The sequence below is a fragment of the Trichomonas vaginalis genome, chromosome IV (genome assembly GCF_026262505.1).
Source record: "Trichomonas vaginalis G3 chromosome IV, whole genome shotgun sequence".
NCBI lineage: Eukaryota > Parabasalia > Trichomonadida > Trichomonadidae > Trichomonas > Trichomonas vaginalis.
In genome coordinates, this window is record NC_067206.1 from 12,900,296 (window position 1) to 12,923,059 (window position 22,764).

General features: G+C 33.3%; 8 protein-coding genes, 1 non-coding gene and 1 pseudogene across 10 annotated transcripts, besides 2 other annotated features; 5 read left to right on the forward strand and 5 right to left on the reverse strand.

Moving 5' to 3' along the window:
* Positions 1–836: 836 nt before the first annotated feature.
* Positions 837–1,871: a mobile genetic element.
* Positions 1,872–1,904: 33 nt separating this feature from the next.
* Positions 1,905–2,961, forward strand: TVAGG3_0080860 (structural constituent of ribosome; the record flags this gene model as incomplete). Its single annotated transcript, XM_001301718.2, has 1 exon — positions 1,949–2,563. One exon carries the CDS (start codon positions 1,949–1,951, stop codon positions 2,561–2,563), a length of 615 nt encoding a protein of 204 aa, XP_001301719.1.
* Positions 2,962–3,076: 115 nt separating this feature from the next.
* TVAGG3_0080870 lies at positions 3,077–3,148 on the reverse strand. Its single transcript has one exon. It is a non-coding gene; the product is annotated as a tRNA-Ala (tRNA).
* Positions 3,149–3,729: 581 nt separating this feature from the next.
* On the forward strand, positions 3,730–5,124 carry TVAGG3_0080880 (tubulin beta 4 chain; the record flags this gene model as incomplete). The annotated part of the gene is made up of 1 exon (XM_001301717.2): positions 3,740–5,083. The coding sequence occupies one exon, from the start codon at positions 3,740–3,742 to the stop codon at positions 5,081–5,083; it is 1,344 nt and encodes a 447-aa protein (XP_001301718.2).
* A 279-nt stretch (positions 5,125–5,403) lies between these two features.
* On the reverse strand, positions 5,404–6,585 carry TVAGG3_0080890 (actin; the record flags this gene model as incomplete). Its single annotated transcript, XM_001301716.2, has 1 exon — positions 5,439–6,569. One exon carries the CDS (start codon positions 6,567–6,569, stop codon positions 5,439–5,441), a length of 1,131 nt encoding a protein of 376 aa, XP_001301717.1.
* A 908-nt stretch (positions 6,586–7,493) lies between these two features.
* Positions 7,494–8,358, reverse strand: TVAGG3_0080900 (glycine-rich protein family; the record flags this gene model as incomplete). Its single annotated transcript, XM_001301715.1, has 1 exon — positions 7,815–8,357. The coding sequence occupies one exon, from the start codon at positions 8,355–8,357 to the stop codon at positions 7,815–7,817; it is 543 nt and encodes a 180-aa protein (XP_001301716.1).
* A 459-nt stretch (positions 8,359–8,817) lies between these two features.
* TVAGG3_0080910 (uncharacterized protein) lies at positions 8,818–10,950 on the reverse strand (the record flags this gene model as incomplete). Its single annotated transcript, XM_001301714.1, has 1 exon — positions 8,863–10,950. The coding sequence occupies one exon, from the start codon at positions 10,948–10,950 to the stop codon at positions 8,863–8,865; it is 2,088 nt and encodes a 695-aa protein (XP_001301715.1).
* A 589-nt stretch (positions 10,951–11,539) lies between these two features.
* TVAGG3_0080920 (uncharacterized protein) lies at positions 11,540–12,022 on the forward strand (the record flags this gene model as incomplete). Its single annotated transcript, XM_001301713.1, has 1 exon — positions 11,540–12,022. One exon carries the CDS (start codon positions 11,540–11,542, stop codon positions 12,020–12,022), a length of 483 nt encoding a protein of 160 aa, XP_001301714.1.
* A 331-nt stretch (positions 12,023–12,353) lies between these two features.
* TVAGG3_0080930 (transcription initiation from RNA polymerase III promoter) lies at positions 12,354–13,087 on the reverse strand (the record flags this gene model as incomplete). Its single annotated transcript, XM_001301712.1, has 1 exon — positions 12,451–13,071. The coding sequence occupies one exon, from the start codon at positions 13,069–13,071 to the stop codon at positions 12,451–12,453; it is 621 nt and encodes a 206-aa protein (XP_001301713.1).
* Positions 13,088–13,407: 320 nt separating this feature from the next.
* Positions 13,408–22,764: part of a mobile genetic element that runs on past the window's edge.
* Positions 13,602–14,494, forward strand: TVAGG3_0080950 (annotated as a pseudogene). Its single transcript has one exon. A coding segment is annotated over exon 1 (893 nt).
* Positions 22,278–22,595, forward strand: TVAGG3_0080960 (uncharacterized protein; the record flags this gene model as incomplete). The annotated part of the gene is made up of 1 exon (XM_051222024.1): positions 22,278–22,595. One exon carries the CDS (start codon positions 22,278–22,280, stop codon positions 22,593–22,595), a length of 318 nt encoding a protein of 105 aa, XP_051107010.1.

Consider the following 22,764-nt stretch of genomic DNA (forward strand, 5'->3'; position numbering starts at 1 on the left):
TCTTTGATGTTGGAAAAGCTGGAATCTGTTATGAACTAATTCTTTCGAACATTGTTTTTTTCATTTCAAATTTTAGTATACAATGCATTTATATATCATAGGCTTGAAAATTTTCTTAAAATTATCGCCACAAGGGAAAAGAATTGGGCTAGTGAAAAATTGGCGTCACAATGGCGTGGCATGTAAACTATTCAATTTTGAGTGTAAACTACTCAATTTGAGTACCTGGGTCATAATGGCAAAAAATTGAGAAGGGCCGCGTCACATGTAAAGTGTCAAAAAAAATTTTTTTTTCTTGTACATCTGAGAAATACTGGCTAGTGCCCCTTCTGGTCTTTCATGTGCCGGAAGGAGTGGTTTTTGCCAGTATTGCCGCTCCTTCCGGCATAATCTTTGAATTTAGAAAATATGGTGGCAAGTGCATTCTGGTACCACGGGTGCACTTGCCGCGACCTACAATTGCGAGTGTCTGCTGCTTCAGATAAAAGAAGCAGCAGACACTCGCAATGCGAAACAAAGTTCGCCAGAAAGACTAGAAGGGGGTCCTTTCTCAAGGTCAGGGCCCCCTTCTAGTCTTTCATGAGAAGCATTGTCTCTCGTCCAGCGCATCTCAGGCTCCGATTCTCTCTCATAAAAAATTTGACAAGTAAATTACTTTGTAAATTATGACGCCTCGGTATTGAATTTTTTGGCATGTGACGCCATAAAGTATTCAATATTGAGTACTTTACGAACCCTTTATAAACCTAAAATAATTCCAAAATTTACATTAATTTTTGGATTTGATCATTACAAATCATTTCATATAACTATACAGATAATAAAAATCTACTTAAGGGTGCACCCGCATGTACGTTTATTTGAGAGGAGGAGGATTACCCTCTCAATTTTGAAAGCTTCGTTAACTTAATATCTCGATGAATATTGGATTAAAATTGAATTTGCCCATACCAATATATCTGATACAATATCCTTAAGTTTTACTAAAAAGAATTTTTTAAAATCCCTGCAGATTCGGGGATTTTTAAATTTTTTTGATTTTTTTGAAAATTTTTGGAAAAAAAAATATTTTCAGAAGAGCCTTAACGGCTAAGTTTTATGTTTAATGTTGAGTATCAAAAAGAATGGGCATCTGATATAGCCATCATATATCCCAGAAGCAAATAAAAATTCTGACTTTTTAAGCATAAAAAATGAAATTTTATTTTTTGCAAAAACAGGCCACCCGGATGTACGTTTATTTGAGAGGAGGAGGATTAAATTTTTGAAAGCACTAAAATTTGTAAATATGCTAGTTATATAATAATATGCATTATTTTAAAAAAAATTAAAGCACGTTAAAATCTTTTTTGATGAATTTTTACAAAAGCTACTCAGGATAATGCAAGATATGAGTAGTTAAACATAAATTTCAAATCAGATTTTACTTATAATAAATATTTTAAATTTCCGAAAATTAAGTTCAGATCGACTCTATACGTAGTAAATACTAAATAAGGTGCCAAAAACCTATTAAACAGTATCAAAACTATCAAGATTGTAATGTTTTTGAAGAAAAATTTATAGAATTATGGACTTCAAACAGATATTATGTAAATAAAAATAATATGATGAATTTATTTATTCGTATAATAGCAGTAATAAGTCGATTATTCACTTCTACTTCTGAGATTTGAATTTAATTTCGACAGAAAAAGAGATTCAAGAGGAAAATACTAGGGGATACAAACAGCCACCATGACAGGATTATTATGGAGCCAAGTTGTATTTTTTGATATTTTTAGAGTTTTCCTACCTATTTAGGTACCAAGTTATTGCTTAAAAATTAAGGTTCTAAATTCTGAAGTTTACATGATCCTCCCGGGCGCACCCTTAATTTCGAAAAATATTAAATAAAGCTCAAATTCTAAAAGTGACAGGGCAGGCGGTTTTAGCCCTTCCTTTTTTCATGGGTGCTTTTACATATCTCCGTGAGCTCTACACAAAGAAGCAGAGTGAAGTTATGCGCTTCATCCTCCGTCTTCGCTGCTGGGAATACCGCCAACTTCCAGAACTTGTCCGCCTTACACATCCATCCCGCCCAGATAAGGCCCGCCGCATGGGTTACAAGGCCAAGCAGGGTATGGTTGTCTACCGTATCCGCGTACGCAAGGGCTCCCGCAGGCGTGTTGCTTCCAAGAACCGCCAGTATGGTAAGCCACGTACACACCATATTTACAAATTAACACCATCCCTTAACCTTCAGGCTATCGCTGAACAGAAGGCTGGTAAGCAACTCCCATCCCTTCGCCTCCTTAACTCTTACTGGGTTAACCAGGATGGCGCTTTCAAGTACTTCGAGTGCATCTTCGTCGACCCAGTCCACCCAGCTATCCAGCACGATGCTAAGCTCAACTGGATCTGCGACTCCGTCCACACACGCCGTGAAGCTCGTGGCCTCACAGCTGCTGGCCGCAAGCACCGTGGTCTCAGTGGTGTCGGCCATGGCTTCCGCCATCTCCGCCCATCACGCTATGCTGACTGGAAGGTTCGCAACGTCTTCAAACTCCGCCGCTGGCGTTAAAAGGAAATCAAGATAAATTTTTTTATCATCGCAATCCCTTATTTAGATTTTTAACACTACAACACATCTAAATTTACTTAATTTGGCCTAAAGATATCTGATTAATAATTTCAAATTTTTTCATCAGTGAATGAATCCTTAAATATCTTCTCTAAGGAGCCTAAAATTGGAATTACTTCTTGAAATTACCAATTCATAGCATCTCAACACTTTTTAACAAGTATCAAACGTTTTCTTTAAAATATCTAGTATTTTGTAGTTAGATATCATTCCTACAGTATCAACCTCTCATATGGAGCAACCATGGACTAGTCCATGGGCTATATAGGTCCATAATTTTGCAACGACGTTTTATATATATTGGACAAGCTTAGAACTTCCATATCATAAGAATAAAAACATTACAAATTATACTACAAATATATGTTTGAGTATAATTAATATCTTTACTCCAATTGAAGCTATAAGCAATACTTGAAATCGTATCACCTAAAGCAAAAAAATAAATAAAAATGGAGATGGGGGGAATCGAACCCCCGGCCTCAACTATGCTAAAGTCGCACTCTACCACTGAGCCACACCCCCTCACAATTTATTACTGAATTATAAAAACAAGATGATAACTTGCTATTTTCTCAAGTGTATGAAAAGTAAATTTCTGACAACTGGCTTCAACCATCATTTAAATTAGTCTTGACTAGATATCAGCAGATATTTCTCCAAATGAGATCTTTAGTTATTCTGCCTTCATTGTTAGATTGTGTGTATTCGCGATGCACAATGAATTTTATGTCTCTCAGTTATGATTTTCTGCCATTCCGTATCGTTGTTGATTTCTTTGTTCTCATTGGGAAAATAAGCTTATTGTCTTTCAATTAAAAGCTGATAATTCTTCGAATTCTGTTTTTATATCTAATTTCAACAAATTTCTGCTGGCCATTCTTTTATATATCTTCTGTTTTGTACCTTTAACTATGAAACAATTACTCTAATTTGATTGATATTGTTGTCAAAAATACGTTTTGAATTATTTTATGCTTTTTCAAATATAATATATGTTTTGACATATGCGTGATTAAAATGATGATAAAGTCACTTTTCATATCAAATCTCAAACAAAATATTGAGGCCTTTGTTTCTTAATAACGGCCAAATACGTTAGTTTCATAATTACACATGGTTCGTGAAATCGTTCACATCCAAGCTGGACAGTGCGGTAACCAAATCGGTGCTAAGTTCTGGGAAGTCATTTCTGACGAACACGGCATTGATCCAACAGGTTCCTACCATGGTGACTCAGATCTTCAACTTGAGCGCATCAACGTTTACTACAACGAAGCCACAGGCGGCAAGTACGTTCCACGTGCTATCCTTGTTGACCTTGAACCAGGCACAATGGACTCTGTCCGTGCCGGCCAGTTCGGTCAGCTTTTCCGCCCAGATAACTTCGTCTTTGGCCAGTCCGGTGCTGGTAACAACTGGGCTAAGGGCTACTACACAGAAGGCCAAGAACTTTGCGAATCCATCCTCGATGTCATCCGTAAGGAAGCTGAATCCTGCGACTGCCTTCAGGGCTTCCAGCTTGTCCACTCCCTCGGTGGTGGCACAGGCGCTGGTCTCGGCACACTCCTTCTCAACAAGCTCCGTGAAGAGTATCCAGATCGTATCCTTTCCACATACTCCATCGTCCCATCTCCAAAGGTTTCTGATACAGTCGTCGAGCCATACAACTGCACACTCTCTGTCCACCAGCTCGTCGAGTCTGCTGATGAAGTTTTCTGCATTGATAACGAAGCTCTTTACGATATCTGCTTCCGTACACTCAAGCTCACAACACCAACATACGGCGATCTTAACCACCTTGTTTCCATGGTTATGTCCGGCACAACATGCGCTCTCCGCTTCCCAGGTCAGCTCAACTCCGACCTTCGTAAGCTCGCTGTCAACCTTGTTCCATTCCCACGTCTCCACTTCTTCATCGTTGGCTTCGCTCCACTCACATCCCGTGGCTCCCAGCAGTACCGCGCTCTTACAGTCCCAGAGCTTACATCCCAGCTCTTCGATAACAAGAACATGATGGCTGCTTGCGATCCACGCCGTGGTGTCTACCTTACAGCCTCCGCTCACTTCCGTGGCCGTATGTCATCTAAGGAAGTCGATGAGCAGATGCTTAACATCCAGGCTCGTAACACATCCTACTTCGTCGAGTGGATCCCATCCAACGTCAAGTCCGCTATCTGCGATATCCCACCACGTGGTCTTAAGATGGCTGCTACATTCATCGGCAACACAACAGCCTTCCGTGAACTCTTCACTCGTGTCGACTCCCAGTTCCAGAAGATGTACGCTCGCCGTGCTTTCATCCACTGGTACGTCAACGAAGGCCTCGAAACAGTCGAATTCGATGAAGCTCGCTCCAACATGACAGATCTCATCCAGGAGTACGAAATGTACGAAACAGCCGGCGTCGAAGAACAGGGCGAAGGCGAAGAAGATGAGGAAGGTGAAGCCGCCGCTTAAGCGATTTGAGTTTTTCGTAAACAGTTTAAATGTACTACAAATCATTTTAGATTAATTTTTGTGATCACTTACAATTCAATTAATATCTGGAATGTTGATAAAAATGGATTGACATTAATCATAGTATCCAACATTTCAGATAACAAGAAGCATAATAGACGCAATTTCAGCAGACATTTTGTAATATTAGATAATACAAAACTCCGCCAGAAATACCTTGAAAGCAGCATGTTTGATTTTTATTCCAATATATATCATATGTATTATATTGAATGTTCAGCTTAAAGATAGCTATATCAAGTAAATAATGAAAAAATATTTTTTGATTAAATTGGAGACAACGAAAAAAAACTTTTTAGAAGCACTTGCGGTGGACGATGGATGGGCCAGCCTCGTCGTATTCCTCCTTGGTGATAACCATCTGTGGGAATGTAGCGAGGGAAGCAAGGATGGAGCCACCGACCCAAACGGCGTACTTACGCTCTTCTGGGGCGACGATCTTGACCTTCATTGTTGGTGGAGCAAGAGCTGTGATTTCCTTGTCAAGACGTTCGGCGATGCCCTGGAACATTGTTGTGCCACCAGAAAGAACGATGTTAGCGTAGAGATCCTTACGAACATCGATATCGCACTTCATGATGGAGTCGAAGAGTGTCTTGTCGATACCATCATATTCCATACCATCGAAGTATGGCTTGAAGAGCATTTCTGGGCAGCGGAAGCGCTCATTGCCGATTGTGATGACGTTGCCATCTGGAAGTGTGTAGTTGACGTTGATAGAGGAGTCTGTAGCGGCCTTCTCCATTTCAGCATCGAAGTCGAGGGCGACATAGCAAAGCTTCTCCTTGATGTCACGAACGATTTCCTTTTCGGCTGTTGTGTTGAAAGCATTGCCACGCTCTGTGAGAAGCTTGACCATCCAGGCTGTGAGATCACGGCCAGCGAGGTTAAGTCTCATGATGGCGTGTGGAAGGGAGTAGCCTTCGTAAATTGGAACTGTGTGGGAAACACCATCACCAGCATCGAAAACGATACCTGTTGTACGGCCAGAGGAGTAGAGAGAAAGAACGGCCTGGATGCCGACATAGAAGGATGGGACGTTGAATGTGTCGAACATGAGGGAGATCATTTTCTCACGGTTAGCCTTTGGGTTGAGTGGGGCTTCTGTAAGAAGAACTGGGTGCTCTGTTGGGTCAACACGAAGTTCGTTGTAGAATGTGTGGTGCCAGATCTTTTCCATATCATCCCAGTTGTTGACGATACCGTGTTCAATTGGGTACTTGAGGATGAGGACACCAGCCTTGGAGCAAGCTTCATCACCAACGAAAACATCCTTAGCATTGCCACCAACTAATTGTTGTTTGTACTTTGGACGGCCGACAACGGATGGGAAAACTGAGCGTGGGGCTTCATCACCAGAGAAGCCAGCCTTGCACATACCAGAGCCGTTATCGATAACGAGTGTCTGAACGTCTTCTTCAGCCATTAGAAGAGAATGTGAAGTCATAGCATTTTTCAATCCGCTCTCAATTTTAAGGGCATCATTCACATGTCATTGTGGGTTTTTTGTGTCAAATTTCCTCTCAAATTACGGACAATTTCGAACTTATTTTAATAATGTCATTTCTTTCCTTGTAGTCTATAAGTATTATTATTACAAAAAAGTGACGATATAAAAAGTATTAATTTTTATCTCCGATTTCTTTATATATTCGTTCGCTACTGTATATTTCTGTCTTTGTAAAAAAGATGAGAATACTCCATGTATCCAAATACTAGTGCATATATGCATCATTTATAAGAATTCGAATTTTATTCAAACTTGTAATCATAAGCCGGACATGATTTACAAATGAAACTAATAAATTTGTATCTCCTAGCAAAGACTTTGATTATGATTTCGCATCATTATTTCTCAAAAATTACATTTTAAAAATATTGGCTGAAATTATTGACTTATCTTCATCAGATTACTTAAAATATTAGTCAAATTAGTGATGAACGGTTTTCAAATAAAGAATGCCATGAAATAAAATCTTTCATCTTGAAAGTATTATAATAATGGCGTTTTCAAGTAAAACTATGATATTCTTGATGTTTTTGCTGAACCATATCATCAAATTGATCATTTAGCCAGAAAAACATAATTATTTGATCCAACAGCAGATTGGAATGTATTGGAAACGAATTCCATCTGAAGAATAGTCATAATACATAACAAAGAATCACTGTTCGAGGAAACCATTTTTCGAATGCATATTTGCTGAGAATTTCAAAAATTGAATTTCATATACATGAATATTTATTAAGAGAAAACTACAATAGAAATGAGATAAATCATTGTTTGTGTAATTTTCTTACTCTATAAGCAAAAGGAACATACTTTCGAAGAAATGAAGTTTTGAAGATTCTGACATGCATGAAATAGAGGGGTATATATATGTTATTCGTAAATAACCATTATCTGGATTTCCAGGAGAAGTCATTCCGCTTGGGAGAGTTATGATGTCTTCACCAGAAAGAATTATTGTATTCTTAAAAATTATATTTTCGTATTGAACGCAACTAGAGTTACCAGAAATATAAGAACTTCCCCCTCCACCAGGATTATCAAATGTAGCAGGGGATGTCAATCCACCTCTATAGCCACCTCCGCTTCCTCCATTTCCTTCAGCTTGGCAGGACCCATTGACTCCATTTCTTCCGTCAGAACCGATTCCGTTTGGATTTCCTATTGTCTGAGTTCCTCCATAGGAAAAATTATATGTGTGTCCATATCCAGCGGTAAGTCCACCTGCATAACCTGCAGTACCTCCGCATGCATGACCATACGTAAAGCCCTTCCCAGGGCCTTGAAAGCCCCGCCTCCCCCAGAAACTAAGATTCTATTGTCGGTCGAATAATTTTGGTAGTAAACAGTGGTCGCTCCACCACCTCCAGCTCCAGAATAGTAATTAGTGGAAGCTGGAGCTCCTCCTTTTCCTCCTCCACCGCACCCGCCCTTTGTATTACGAACTTCTTTAACAGGCATTTCACCCATTCCTCCAACAATCGCATATAATTGAGTTCTCGTGCTAAAATCAATTGTTCCTGCCGTATACCCTCCATTTCCCCCATAATTGCCGCCGGCAGCACCCCAAGCTTCGAAAAAATATCTGCCTGGATCAAGAAGAATGCTGTAAGGTATACAATTATCATTGTAGTCGAAGTCAGCAGCAATATCAATGGAATTACTACGGAGAAGTGAGAAGGATAGATAATAAGGAACATTCATTTAGTAATGACATTAATTTATTTCTAAGGGCGCGCTCACAATTTCAATTTTTTCAAAACTTTTCAGACATTGAAGGTTTTAGAGGATTATGAAAAGAAATATCTAAATTCAGTAGTGGTTAGCTTTTATAGCAAAGTTATTCATTGGTGTATTTGAAAAACTAATTCAGAGTGATTGTCAAAATTTTGAGATATTGAATGATAACAGATTGAATTATCTATTATGTATTCGTATTACCGAGTATTATTTGTTCCATCGTGTTTTCGATCAGACTGTTCAAATTTAATCATTATTCCGAAATTCGGTTCATATATTTATATCAAGTGGAAATAATTATGATTTTATTAAAATTATATTTTCTGATCTAATATATTTAATTTTGAGAGTATTCATTGAAAATTTTGAGAAATATATCTGATTCGATTCAAACAAACAAAAAAAAAGTAGAACCGTAAATGAATACAATAAAAAAATATTTATATATTTATATCAAACAAAATATATATTAATAGCGACCTCTGTAGTATTGTAAACTCCAATAAAACATTTCATTTGGAATTAAGTGTTTTCCGCTCGGAGAAACAGCCGTAGCATTCTTCTTTGTGAGAGTTTTGAGCTTTTTCTGCATTGTGCTGTAATGCAATGGATCCCAAAGTGATTCGTTGAAGAAAGAGCTAACTGATTTCGATGGATGATCGAATCTTTCTCTTTCTTCGTATTCGGATGTTAATCTCGCCATATCATCGCCATTATCAATGATGAATGCTCTGAAATTATACCATTGCTGAGGAAGAACTGCAATGAATGGAATCTTAGATTTCATAACTAGAGGAGCAGATATGTTTCTAGGCATGAACTGTGCGTAGTTCATGTCAACATTGATTGCTCCGAATGATAGGTCTCTGTATTTGTCGACTTGTGTTGCAAGTCTCGACAATTTTGAAAATTCGTACAACATTCGCTCGCTTTGAGGGGAATTGTCGTAGAATAATATGCATTTATCATGTGCTCCAGCATAAAATGGCCCGAAACTGCCAGTATTAAGATGTTTGAACGCTGGTTTTTGATTGAAAATTGAATCTTGGTTTGTTGGCACTGAAAGCGAGAACCAACGAGTTGCGTTAACAGCCGAGTAGAGCCAATCAAAGATAATACGTGGATAAACTTGCATTGGCTTGTAATCTTGAGTTGAATTCATATTTCTTCGAATTGTGCCCATAAATTCTTTAATATTAGCTCTGTCGGCGCCACCTCTGAAGTATTTGTCAATGGAATTGACTTCTTGGATCTTCAGAGGATTATTTATTTGATATCCGTTTTTGTCGAAAGACAATTCGCGATATCCTGGCATTCCTGGTCCATATTCGTTCCAAGGAAGTGAGTTATTCAACGTATAAGTTAAATTAGCAACTAATTCCCAAAATTGTTCCTGAGTTACATCTCTAGTTATGTTTACTGGGATATATACGTTGAACCAAGTATTGTTGGACCCTGCCATTGTGCTTTCAACCGGGAAAAACTTGTTTTCGATGTAATCTTTAATGAAACACCGAACTCTGGCAAATTGTGTATCGGTTAACGGTGGGCCATAGAAGAGTTGAATTGGAATTGAATGGGGATTTTTACAATCGAGATATTCAACTGGTCGTTGAACTTTCTTTGTATCATCGAATGTAATATTCATAAGATCTCTTGCCTCTTGTATTTCTGCTCTGATTTGTCTCTCTGTCAAGTGAATTGTTCTATTTAGTTCTTTTTTCTGTAAAGTAGAGAAAATTCCGAGGGTTGGATAAAGTAGAGCAAATTGGGAATCAATTGGTGATGCAAGATAATTCATATCTTGCAAGATTTCTTGATTTCCATACATAACATTTAATTTAGGGAATACTGAGACGATTCTGTATATTAAATCAATATCTGTTCTGTTGGGTTTGGCCTTGGTAAATATTAAAGTGACCTCATCCGAATCTAATAATTGTTTGTAAGTTTTTGTCCGAATTTTGCGATTCATTACCGATAAAAGGGATTCTTTTGTACCAGAGAAGTCTGAGAGTTCCCTTTCATATGGATTCCATAATTGGAAGGTATCTGATTCGTTTGTTTTTCTTACATTTACGAATCCTATCTCATCGTAAAGTTCAAGTGATAATTTTATCATACTTTCATATTGACTTTCTGGTGCAATGATTGTAATGTAATTACTTTCGTTGATTTCCGAAATATTAGATTTTTGATCGGAATTTCCATAAAAGAAAGCAATGGGTTCATATATATCCGAATAATTGTTGACTATATTGAATTCGTATGTTTTTGAAGAACTTGTTGTAAAACTGAAGTTATTAAAAGAAAAATTACTATCTACGCGAACAAATTCGATGCTATTATTTTCAAAAATGTTTGCAACTTCTTTATAGTAATTGCAAACCAAGAAAGAGTGACATGAGAAGAAAATATAATTTGATGACGAATGAGCGCTTGCATTGTTTAGAATCCATTTAGATTTTGGTCCGTAATGATGTGCTTCAAGCTGGGTTGGATCGAAATCAGTAAATATATCTTCACACTTTATAAAAGAAACGAAAAACGAAAACATCTTTTTTTTTTGTTGGAAAAGTAACAAAATAATGCAAATGAGCAAAATCTGATTGGTGAACTATTACTTGACTATCTGGGAGTTCAATAGTCTCTAATAAATAATGAAATGATTTTACATTATATGGATTTTTGTTTCCAACTGATTTTTTGGTATGATATTTGGATATGTGAATCCACACATGCAGTATATCTCATGTTCGTGATAACATCCAAAACTAATAATTCGATTTTGAAATATTTATCACTGAAGATTTTACAAAAATTTCTTGAAAATTTCTTTTTCAAAATTCTTTTGGAGGATGAAAAATCAAATTTAAGAATTTTTTAAACGACAAATATGTTTGTTTATTGATACTATTTCTTATTTATCAGTAATGATAACAAAAAACCCTATATTCTAAAATCACAAAATATTATCATGTAAATGAGGCATATTGATTGCAATTTTAATGAAGGAGAATATATGTTATGTTATATTATCAGAATGATGCAATAATACTTCTTAAGAGAAATACCAATATTGTTTATCAAGCAATCAAATGCCCTAGTAAATTTTGAAAATTTTGAGAATTTTTTTTTATTATTTTATGGAAGACGAAGCTTTTATTCAACATAGACAGCAAAATACAGATGAAGTCGAATTAATAGACTCAGACAAGCAGGATGAAATAGTTAACAATATGAAAAAAGATTATGAAGGCTTTGCAAAAACACAAAATATCTTCTTTATTGTTTTAAGCGTTTCTATGATATTATTATGCTTATTTTTAACAACGCAAGTAGAACACAAGATAATTCCATTGATTTATGCTATTCCTCATGCAGTTTCTCTTGCAGCACATTTCATTCAAATTCGAAACTCTATACAGATCATTGTAATTGTAGAATTAATCTCAATTATTCTAAGCTTATTCACATTAAAGTACTTTAATACATTCGTTGCCATACTTTTACATTTAATATTCTTATTAATATTCTATCTTAAATGCAGCGCCACCAAATTCCGAAATGAATTTGGTACAGAAATTAGTGATCTCGAAAAGAAGAAATATTCTTACAAAGCTGCTTAATTTTTTTTTTCCATATTATTATAAAGTCTAATTTAAATATTCTCTTGTATACTTATTTGCCTCTGTATTTTTCACTTTCCTGCTGTATTAACAATAGTCCATAGTAATATTTATTATCGGATTTTTTTTCATCTCTTCTTTTGAAATTCTGTGATTCATATGATCATGATTCTATACAAAAACCAAGTATATATTCTATTGTATAGACTTTGCGAAATAAACTTCATCAATATAATAATATTGCTATAGTTTTTTCCCCTCATTATTTCTTTCTGTTAATATTGCTTCCATTTGTTATAAAAATTCTTTATAATAAATGCTTATTTAATAACAATTTGAAAATAGTATCAAAGAGTGATCATAGAATCATAGCAATACACATTTAAAGAAAATAATACGAATATATCCTAGATAACACAAAGATATGATTACTCAGCTGCTTCGGCTGGTTCATCTGGCTGCCACCAAGCAATTGGACCAAGACCATTAGTAGACATTGAGCCACTGATAACCATTAATTGGCCAGCTTTCTCATCAGGGTTGTATTTAACTTCGCAAACTCTAAATTTAACTATCAAACCCTCGCTGAAGTAATACTCTGCTTCTTCTGCATCTTCATCATCATCTGGATTTGGTATGAATCTCCATGTATTTGTTTTGGCTTCGTATTCTGTATTCTCGGGAAGATTTGCCCAAGGGATCCAAATATCATTGAAAAATGACATCTGGAGAGAAATTCCATCCTCATTAGTTCCAGAGATTTTTGCAGTCCATACTGAACCAATCGGAGGGTTAAAAACGATATATCTGAAAACACATCTAACATAAGCGACAGGAATATCTGGGAGGGACTTGCATTCATAAGCTTTGACAATATCAAATAAGTCAATTAAAAGTCCGTAGTTTGGTAAAACTGTATCATTATATTTATGTGTGATTATATCACAAAGAACTTGTGGATCAACAGTGATTTCTTGGGTTGATGGGTCCATTTTCATATGATGATATGGAAGTGGAAGCTTGTCTTCAACAAGAATTACTTCAAACATCTTTGTTATATTAAATCAAAAAGTGCCAAAGAATTTAGCCACATTTTCGAATTTCTTGAAATTATCTTAGAATCATGCAATATTATCTTAACTACACAATTTTCATTATCAAAGAATGCTGAAATTCTGAAGTAGTATATATGACGGGTTGTGTGACTTTTTTTGTAATCGTAAGAATTCTCACATAATTGAATGATTTTTGAACATACTTCCGAATAGCAGATTTTAAAAATTTATGAATAATTTATAAAAAGTTTTTATTCCTACAATTCCTATATTACCATTAATAAAAGAATATATTTTATAATAATTTCATTTCGAACATGTTAAAATTTATCTGCATTTTGAAAAATTTATTTTTAATTCGTAAGAAAATGAGTGTCAAAACTAACGATGTTAGATATTCAGGATTCACAAATGAGGAAATAAAGGATATATTAGAGGAGGCAGGTTATGAAGTTAATAAATATTATTTAAGAAATTGTCAAAAATTCGCGGAGTTTTTAAATGAATTTGATTATGATGGAAAAATGAATAAAGATGATGTTATAAATTTCTTATATCCCACATCTAAAGAAAAAGAAAAACCTAAAGAACCTGATGTTTTCCCTGAATATTATGAAGAACGAATTAAAGATGATGAATATGATGAAATTGAAATTGAAAGACTGAAAAAAATAAGAGATGAAATAAATGAAAAAATTAAGGAATTAAGAGAAGTTGAAAAATATAATGAGAATGAAGTAGAGGGTTTAATGAATATCCCAGCTTCAGAATCAGAAGTTCAAAAATCACATGAGGAAAGATATAAAAATTACTTTTTGGAATCAACTAAAAATTTATTAGATGGTGATATTGACGAAACACTTTCAGAAGAAGGCACAAAATTTATTCATAAACATAAGCTTCAGTTTATTGACGATGGAGATTATCCATGTATATTACTTTCACCTCCTCTTGATTCTGAAAAATTCAAAAAAGCACTGAAAAATGTAACATATGCAACAAATACGATTAAGAAAGAAGACCATGATATTTACACAAATTATTATTTAAATAAATGTACAGGTGTTGATAAAGTTTTTGATTATTAGATAAAATATCAAAAGAAACAATTGGTACATATAAAATTTTATGTGATTGCGGTTTCATTGTTGAAGATACCGTTGATGTTTCATATGAAAGAACAGCTCCGAAGGAGGACGAAGTGGAAAGATCTATTCCATTCGTTATTAAGAACATAAAAGATATGAAAACCTATAAACATTATATTTATTCATTTATTTCAGAAAAAATGGAAGCAACACATAAATCATCTCGTCATCATTTCATAGCTATTCACACATTCCTTTTCAAAGTTGTGAAATTAAATAAGACAGGAATTAGATTTAATGTATCAGGGTACGCATTCTTGAGTAAATTAAAATGTATTCGTCACGTCGCAGATGATAAAAATTTATGTGTTCTTAATTCATTTTATGGACTTTAGCCCTGGACTTTAAAAAAAATAAACTTTATTTTTATTTATTTTTTAATTTTTTTTTCTTACATAAATGAACAAAAACGGAACAGCTAAAATGAATGATAATCAAATAAGAGCCGAAGGTAGAAGGTTATTTAAACGCTTCTATAACATTCCTGATGGTGTTAATCCTAAAACTCGTAGAAGTTATTTAAATGAAGCCATAGATGCATATGAAGGATTTGACATTTCATCAGAAAGTGAGAGGTTAGCAAGAATGTTAAACGTTAATATTGATTTCTATTATTGTGACCCTCAACCAGAAGACGTAGACATTAACAAGGTAGACTTTCTATTAGTGGAAACAATAATGATAGATCCAGAATTTGAAACAGTAAATATTTTATTAACACAGAGTCCATGTGGAAAACTTCACGCTGACAGAATAACAGACGTTGAAGCACTCACAGGATATAAAGTTTGCCCCTTTTGCAAAGAAGAAGTATATTCTATCCGTGATGATCCAGAAAGGAAAAACCAAAGAAGATTTTTAAAACATTGTGAGAAATGTAAAGAAAATAATGGAAGATTAATTCAAGACGTACAATTGCAAAACACACAACAACCATATGCACCACATATCACGAAACAGAAGATATATCAATGGCTATTAGCACATAATTTGCAGGAATATTATAAACCAACAAGATATTATATTACTTTTGACTTCGAAACATTAGAGACTAAAGAAGAACTTCAACTTTCTGAATGTGCAACTTTGAACGCTTACTTAAAACCATTTATGGTATCATCAACGGTTAAATTAAACGATAAAACATTTACGAGGAATTTTTGCTTAACATCAAGTGATTCGTTCATCTCTGATTGGATTGAATTTTTATTTTCAACCTGTTCATTAGTTGCTAAATCAAATATTGAACAATATGAAGAATTATTGAAGTCCCATACATTAAATGAGAAACAAAAGGGAGCAATGAAAGAGCTTTTAGATGAAGAATTTAATAAAGTGAATATCATAGGTTTTAATTCGGGAAAGTTTGATTTAAATTTAATTCTTCGTGATTTAAATACTGCAAAATGGAAGATAAAATCAATGCTGGGTTCTTCTTCACAATTTAAGCAAATCGTTGTAAAGAAAACAAACTGTCCATATGAATTGAGATTTATTGACATCAGAAATTATATAGCGGGTGGAACATTAGACCAATTTACTCAAGATTTCGGAAACAATAAATCACGTGTTAAATCCTTTTTCCCTTATCAATTCATCACATGGGAGAATTACGAAGAAGAATTATATAAAAAGGAACCATTCACTCAAGATTCATTTTATTCAGCATTAACTCAAGAAACTATATCAGATAGTGATTATCAAATATATCTCAATGATGCTAAAAACTTTAAGAATAGATTAGAATATTTTATTCATTATTGCAATAAAGATGTTGAAATTATGATTGACCCAATTGATAAAATTATTGAAGAAACATTTGTTTATAAAATTGATATGCTTCATAATCTTTCTTTATCATCGAATGCTTCAATGATTCGTTACGCGTTAGCATATAAGAACTTCAATCCTAACGAAACATATCCAGAAGAAGAAAATGTGGAATCAAGTTTTGAATTAACGAAAAAGTATTGGAAATATAAAATTGAATCATATAAGAAACAAGATGAAAAAGCAGAAAGGATACAAAAATAATGTTTCAATGGATGATTTTCAATACTATCACGATTTAATCCTTTCATCTAAATGCAAAATGTGTGGTAAAGCGTTTACATATGCAAATAAACCAACATTAGATAGAATCGATAATGAAAAACCACATACTAAAGATAATTGTCAGTTAATGTGTTGTTATTGCAATGTCGTAAAATCAAACAAAGATGAAGAAGTTCAACGTTTAAGAATCAATTTAAGAAATTATGCATTGAAAAATAATTTACCAATGACTTTAGATTCAGTGGAAGCGTATCACATCCTCCGTAATGGAATTACTGGTGGTTTATCAAATGTTCAACATCGTGTTAATCTTAAAGGAATCACACACATTAATAAACTTTCATATAATCCAGAAACTAAAACAGTATCAAATGAGGACACTTCCAACATCATGACTCATTTCGTTGGAGTTGACTTTAATTCATTATATCCTTCATCATTTTCATCTAATCCCATGATTTCATTCAATATACTGACCATAAAATGTATATGCCGGGAAGATTGAAGGTGTTATCATTTGTGATACAGCAACAAAGAAAGCAAAAGCACTGGGAATAATTAAGAAGAAAAATACTTTATTCGTTGCTGAAGTAAAGGGTCACATTGATGAAAATACATTAATGATTACATAAACTTTTTACCGATAATAAGAAACTTAGATATTATCACAGATGAAAAAACAATTGGCGGTTTTATGTATAATACATGAAATCAAACAATCTACCAGTTGACCAGAAACAGAGAAAATTAACTCAGTTAGCATCAACACACAACCAATATCAACCATTTTCTTCTTATTATTTTGGTATCTAATAGACAGATTTCATTTTATCATCGATGATATTCATAAATTTTAACATTTACGAAAAATACTTGTTTTAATGAATTTGCGAACAAATTTATGAAACGAAAGACAAAAGGCTGAATTAGAAGGAAATAAAGGAAAAAGTTTATTTTGCAAAATTTCACTTAATGGATCATATGGTTACGATGCAATGAATACACAAAATTACGCAAAGACTAAAATAATGAATGCACAGAAGGCACGCGTTGCATGTATGTCAAATAAGTTTAAAAACATAAGAGAAATAGGTGAGGATACATATCAAGTGATGCTCAAGAGATAGATTTTATAGATGTGATACATGTTTACAAGAGGCATTCTTCTCACTTTAGATAATGCTAAATACTGGTATTTAGTTTTCAATTTATGATTTTATGTATAAATGCATGAATGTTAAACGTTTTCATTTCATTGAAGGTGATACTGATTCATCTTATTGGGCAATCGCTGGCGACCCAAATCTTCCTAACACTCAAGCATTTCAAGCAATTGTAACCGATAAACAATTTTATGATAAAAACATTTTCAATTCGCACCTTTGATTTCTTCTGTTTTGATGAGAAATTTAAACCTAAATTAAAGAATAAAGCTGAAGAAAAAGCACATGAGAAAAAATTATTGGGTTTAGCAATTGAGAAACAAGGTGATAAACATGGTTGCTTTATGCCTAAGTGTTATACATCATTCAACGGAATGATTGGTGAAGACTCCTTCAAAAAGATAGCACAAAAATGAAAGGTGTAAGTTTACGACAAAATAACAATTAACACCTAAAAATTATTTGGATATAATAAATGATAAAGTCATTTTCGATGGTCAAAATATTAATTTACAACTTAAAAACGGGTCAATGACTCGCTTAACAATCGGTAAGACTGCATTAACAGGGGCACACACTAAAGCTGTATGTTGTGAAAATGGATGTTGTATGCCATTTATTTAATGAAATGCCACAGAAGAGACAAAGAGGTGGGCACCCATAAAACATTGATTTTATTTTTTATAAATGAATAGCGCAGATTTAAAAAATTTAATTGATGATTTAGTATTTAATCAAAATTTTCTTAGTTATTATGATTTAAAAGCATATCTCCAAAACATGATGAAAATATAACGGGTGATGATATGGATGAATACTATCGGTATTATAAAAACGAAATTTTGAAATATCATGATAAAATAATTAAACGTTTAAGAGAGAACATTAAAGAAGGAAAATATTCAAAGGGAAAAAGTAAATCACAACTTAAACAGTTGAAAGATTTCAAAAATAAAGTATTAACTGAAAAAGATATTGATGAATTATATAAATTATATAATCCTGAGCCGCAAAGCCAAAAGAGAAAAGTTTGGACGTTCAGCAGCTCATAAATGAAGCACAAGCTTTAATTTATGATTCATTAGTTAAAACATATTCAACCCGACTTTTAAATGAAGATCAACTTTTGGAATTCATCCTTCAACATAAACTCGAAGCGGGAAAGTATATCAAACCTTTATATACAGCATATTTAAAACAAATGAATAGAATACATCCAGAATTAATGAAGGGGGGAATGAAATCCAAAATCAAAGCAGATAAAATTAAACCACTTGCAACACCAAAACCTCCAACGACAGTACCTCCAACGACAGTACCTCTCCCTCCTTCAGTTAATCCTTCATCATTCACTTTATTATATCCATTTCAAACATTAAAGAAGCAAAAAGATTTTAAAAAGGATTTCAAGATATTAAATAAACCAATTGACCCGAAAATTCAACCATTAAAAGAAAAATTTAGTCGTCCATCATTTGCACCTTCACCTTATTCATACGAAATCGATCATCTGGAATATTCAAAAGGAAATATTACTTATTTATTTGCCATTAACATTAACACTAGATATTTATATTGCATTCCGGTGAAAGGGAAAACAGAACAGGAAACAAGAAGAGCTATACAATACTTACTAGATCATGAAAGAGTAGATAATATAAGGGGTGATGGTGATAAAGGATTTCAGGCAGTTATGATTCATTATTTCCCACAAATTAATTTTTACTTCTCATCCTCTCCATATACGTTTCATAATAAAATAGTTGATGCGGTAATGAGAACTCTTAGAGATGCGTTAGGGGTTAACGGTCAGATATACTGGGATGGAAATCATGACTCCATTATACAGCAGTTAGTATATTATTATAATAATACATGGCATAGAACTATTAACATGAAACCAGTGGAAATGAAAAATGATATTTCAAAAGAATGGGAATATATTAGAAAGCAAATGGAAAGGTTGAATGATGTTAAACGTGAACAAATTAATTCGGGGCTCATGAATTTTAAAACAAGGGGATAAAGTTTTGATTCATCTCGATTATGGAAAAACTGATAAATCAATGACAAAAAGAAGACGAAGATTTGACACAATAGCTGAATTTGTTAGATATATTAACGGCAATGCATTAGTTGAAGTTAACAATAAATTAATAGAAATTCCGATTTATTTTATTACTCCATTATATTTAAATAATATTTAATTTTTTTTATTTCGTAAGAAATGAGTGACAACAAAACAGTCAAGAGTCCAGACGATGAATATAAAAAGAAACTAAACAGATTTAAATCAAAAATATGCTATTACAAAAAGAAGCCGCAATGTGGTGAGGTTGAAAATGATGAAGAAATAATCGAAAAATTAGAAACTTATCGTTCAATCCTTAAACTGAGTGAAGCAAAAATAAAAGAATTTAATAGAATAAATAAATTGATTGGAAGAGATGAATTTAATAAAGATGAATTTTTAAACTCAATCCAAATTTAATTTTTATTCCTCTTCGACAACATCTCTCTTTCCATCATTACTGCATAACCGCATTTTCTCAATTTTAGTGGTTTGTTATTTTTAACATGTTCTTGCATCATTTTTATCATTTCCTCCCTTGTTATGATTCGTGGTAAATTTTGAGCTTGTGGGGTATTCATTTATGATAAAAATAAAAATTTAAATTATGTCGTTCTAAAGTTTTTGAATAAATGAGGGGTCACTAGGTCAATTAACTTCTTTTAAAAATGGTGACAACATGACATTTTGACAACAGGGGCGAAAATTCATGTCTTACAAAAATAAAGTTAGTTTTAAAGTTATTTTTATTTTTTTATTCCTATATAAATGACAGCAACAAACAACAACATCGACTTTATCGTTTCTGATGAAAAAGTTATTGATTCATTAGTTGAAGAATTAGTTGTGGCAGAAACTAAAACCCTCAACGAAAGAATTGGTGAAAACATGATTAATTTACATAATTACCTCAAATATGATGGAGGAAGAGGAAGGAAAACTGGTATGGCTTTATTAGCAAATAAAATTTCAAATTTAACGATTATAGATGTTGATATCAATAAATCGTACAATGATGAACTTAAAGAAACAGTTAGAAAAGACATTTTATCAAAACTTTCAGATAAAGATGTTATCGTTAAAACCGCTTCAGGAGGTCTTCACATTTATTGCAACACTAATTTCTTCTATTCAACCTCGAACAGAATGATTAAATGTTATTCCTGCAATGATTATAATATTGATATCATGACTTCAATGGATGATTCAAAGCGTTCATTAGTGGTTATGGCTGATTCAAGAGTTCGCAAGAATGCAACAGAACCAATCAATACATACTCATTCATTCGTGGAAGTTATGATTCAACATTAACTAGAACAGTGAATGATATATTAAATGATTTGAATATTAAGGTAAGAGTTGAACAAAAGAACGAAGAAATAAAGAGTATAATGAATGAAAACAAAGATGTAAACATTGACGATAAACTTGCCCAGAGCATAGTTGATGGTATTTGTGATTTTGAAGTACATAATGACGGTGGAAACATGAATTTAGAAAAAGAAGTTACATTATTCACACTGTTTCAAGCTATTAATTCGTTACCGGATCATTTAATTAATGAAGCATACGACAACGTTTATAACTTCTGCAGTTTAACAGAAAATGCAAAAAGTAATTTTGAAAAAGCACGTGATAGATATGCACATTTAATGACTTCTCCATTTGTTTTGGTGAAGATTCTTAAACTTTATCAAAAAGAATATTATGATGAATACGTTTTACCTTTATTACGTAAGCCAAAAATAACATTTGATATAAAACTTGATGACTCGTTTTTGATAACAGATATTAGACGTAAAGCTGAAAATCATCAGTATAAAAACAGTTCTGAAGTAATTGAGGATTTATCACGTGTCATTCGTTTTGTAGATTGTGGAAACAAATATTTCATTCAAAAGGATTACAACATACACGATAAAACGAATCAAATATCATTCGTTCTTCAATCAAACATGAAAGAGTCACTTAAAATGATTAAATTATTTAAAGAAGAAGGTAAAACCTTAACAGCATGGGACGTACTACTAAATCAATTATCCTCATTAACTGTTAAGGGTGTATGCTTCAAATCTGATTCCACAGATGTTTTCTCAACGTTTCAAGGTTATAAATACAACATTCTTGAAAAAGTAGATTACACAAAAATTGAGATGTTTATGAATTTCATTAAAGAAGCCATTTGTGATAATAACGATGAAGTGTATAAATACCTTCTCGGCTGGATTGCATCAATGATTCAACATCCTGGAATCAAGAATGAAACAGCAATTATTTTGAAAGGACTTCAGGGAACAGGTAAAAACAGATTTACAGACATTATTTCTGAACTTCTCGCTGGTTATTCATGTAAAAACATTACCGAAATAAGTGAGCTAACGGGTAATTTCAATTCAGTTGTTGAGAATAAAATGTTTCTTGTACTTAATGAACTCAAGAATGTTGGTGAAGACAGACTCGCAAACTTCAACGCTTTGAAATCAATTATAACGGATAATGAGATTAGAATTAATGAAAAGAATCAACCCAGAAGAACTGCTCAAAATGTTGCCAATTTCATTTTCGTAACTAATAACGTTTACCCTGTCAAAATTGAAGTTGGAGACAGAAGATATGTAGTTTTAAGGGTTAATGGTAAATTTAAGGGTCAATTTGATTACTTCAAGAATTTAATGGATTCATGCACAAAGGAATTTTATGATAATTTACTAACATATTTTATCAATTACGACCTTTCATCATTTAATGTACGAATTATACCAATGACTGAAGCCAAACAAGATTTAATGGAATTATCAACAAATCCTTTAGATGAATGGATAAATACACATTATGATGAATTGTGTGCAGGTATGATGTGTAAAAATGCTCTATTCTGCAAACCATCAGACATGAAAGACAAGAATTTTCAAATGAGCATTAAGGATAAATGTGATAAGAAACGAAGAAGAATAGACGGTAAACAGACGTGGTGTTATGTTTTGAAAGAAGAAATGAAAGGATTATATAAACAGGTTGAACTAAACGATAATGAGGATTCATTTACTGACGACGAAATACCTGTAAATGAAGCTTTATAAAGTATGATTTTGAATTTATTTTTGCTTCCTCCTTTCATGCCTGTTGTCAAAATGTCATGTGTCACCATTTTTAAAAGAAGTTAATTGACCTAGGCACACATGGGCACATAGGCACACTTCAGTTCTTCAAAAATAATTTATTTTTGCCTTCCTCCTTTCATGCCTGTTG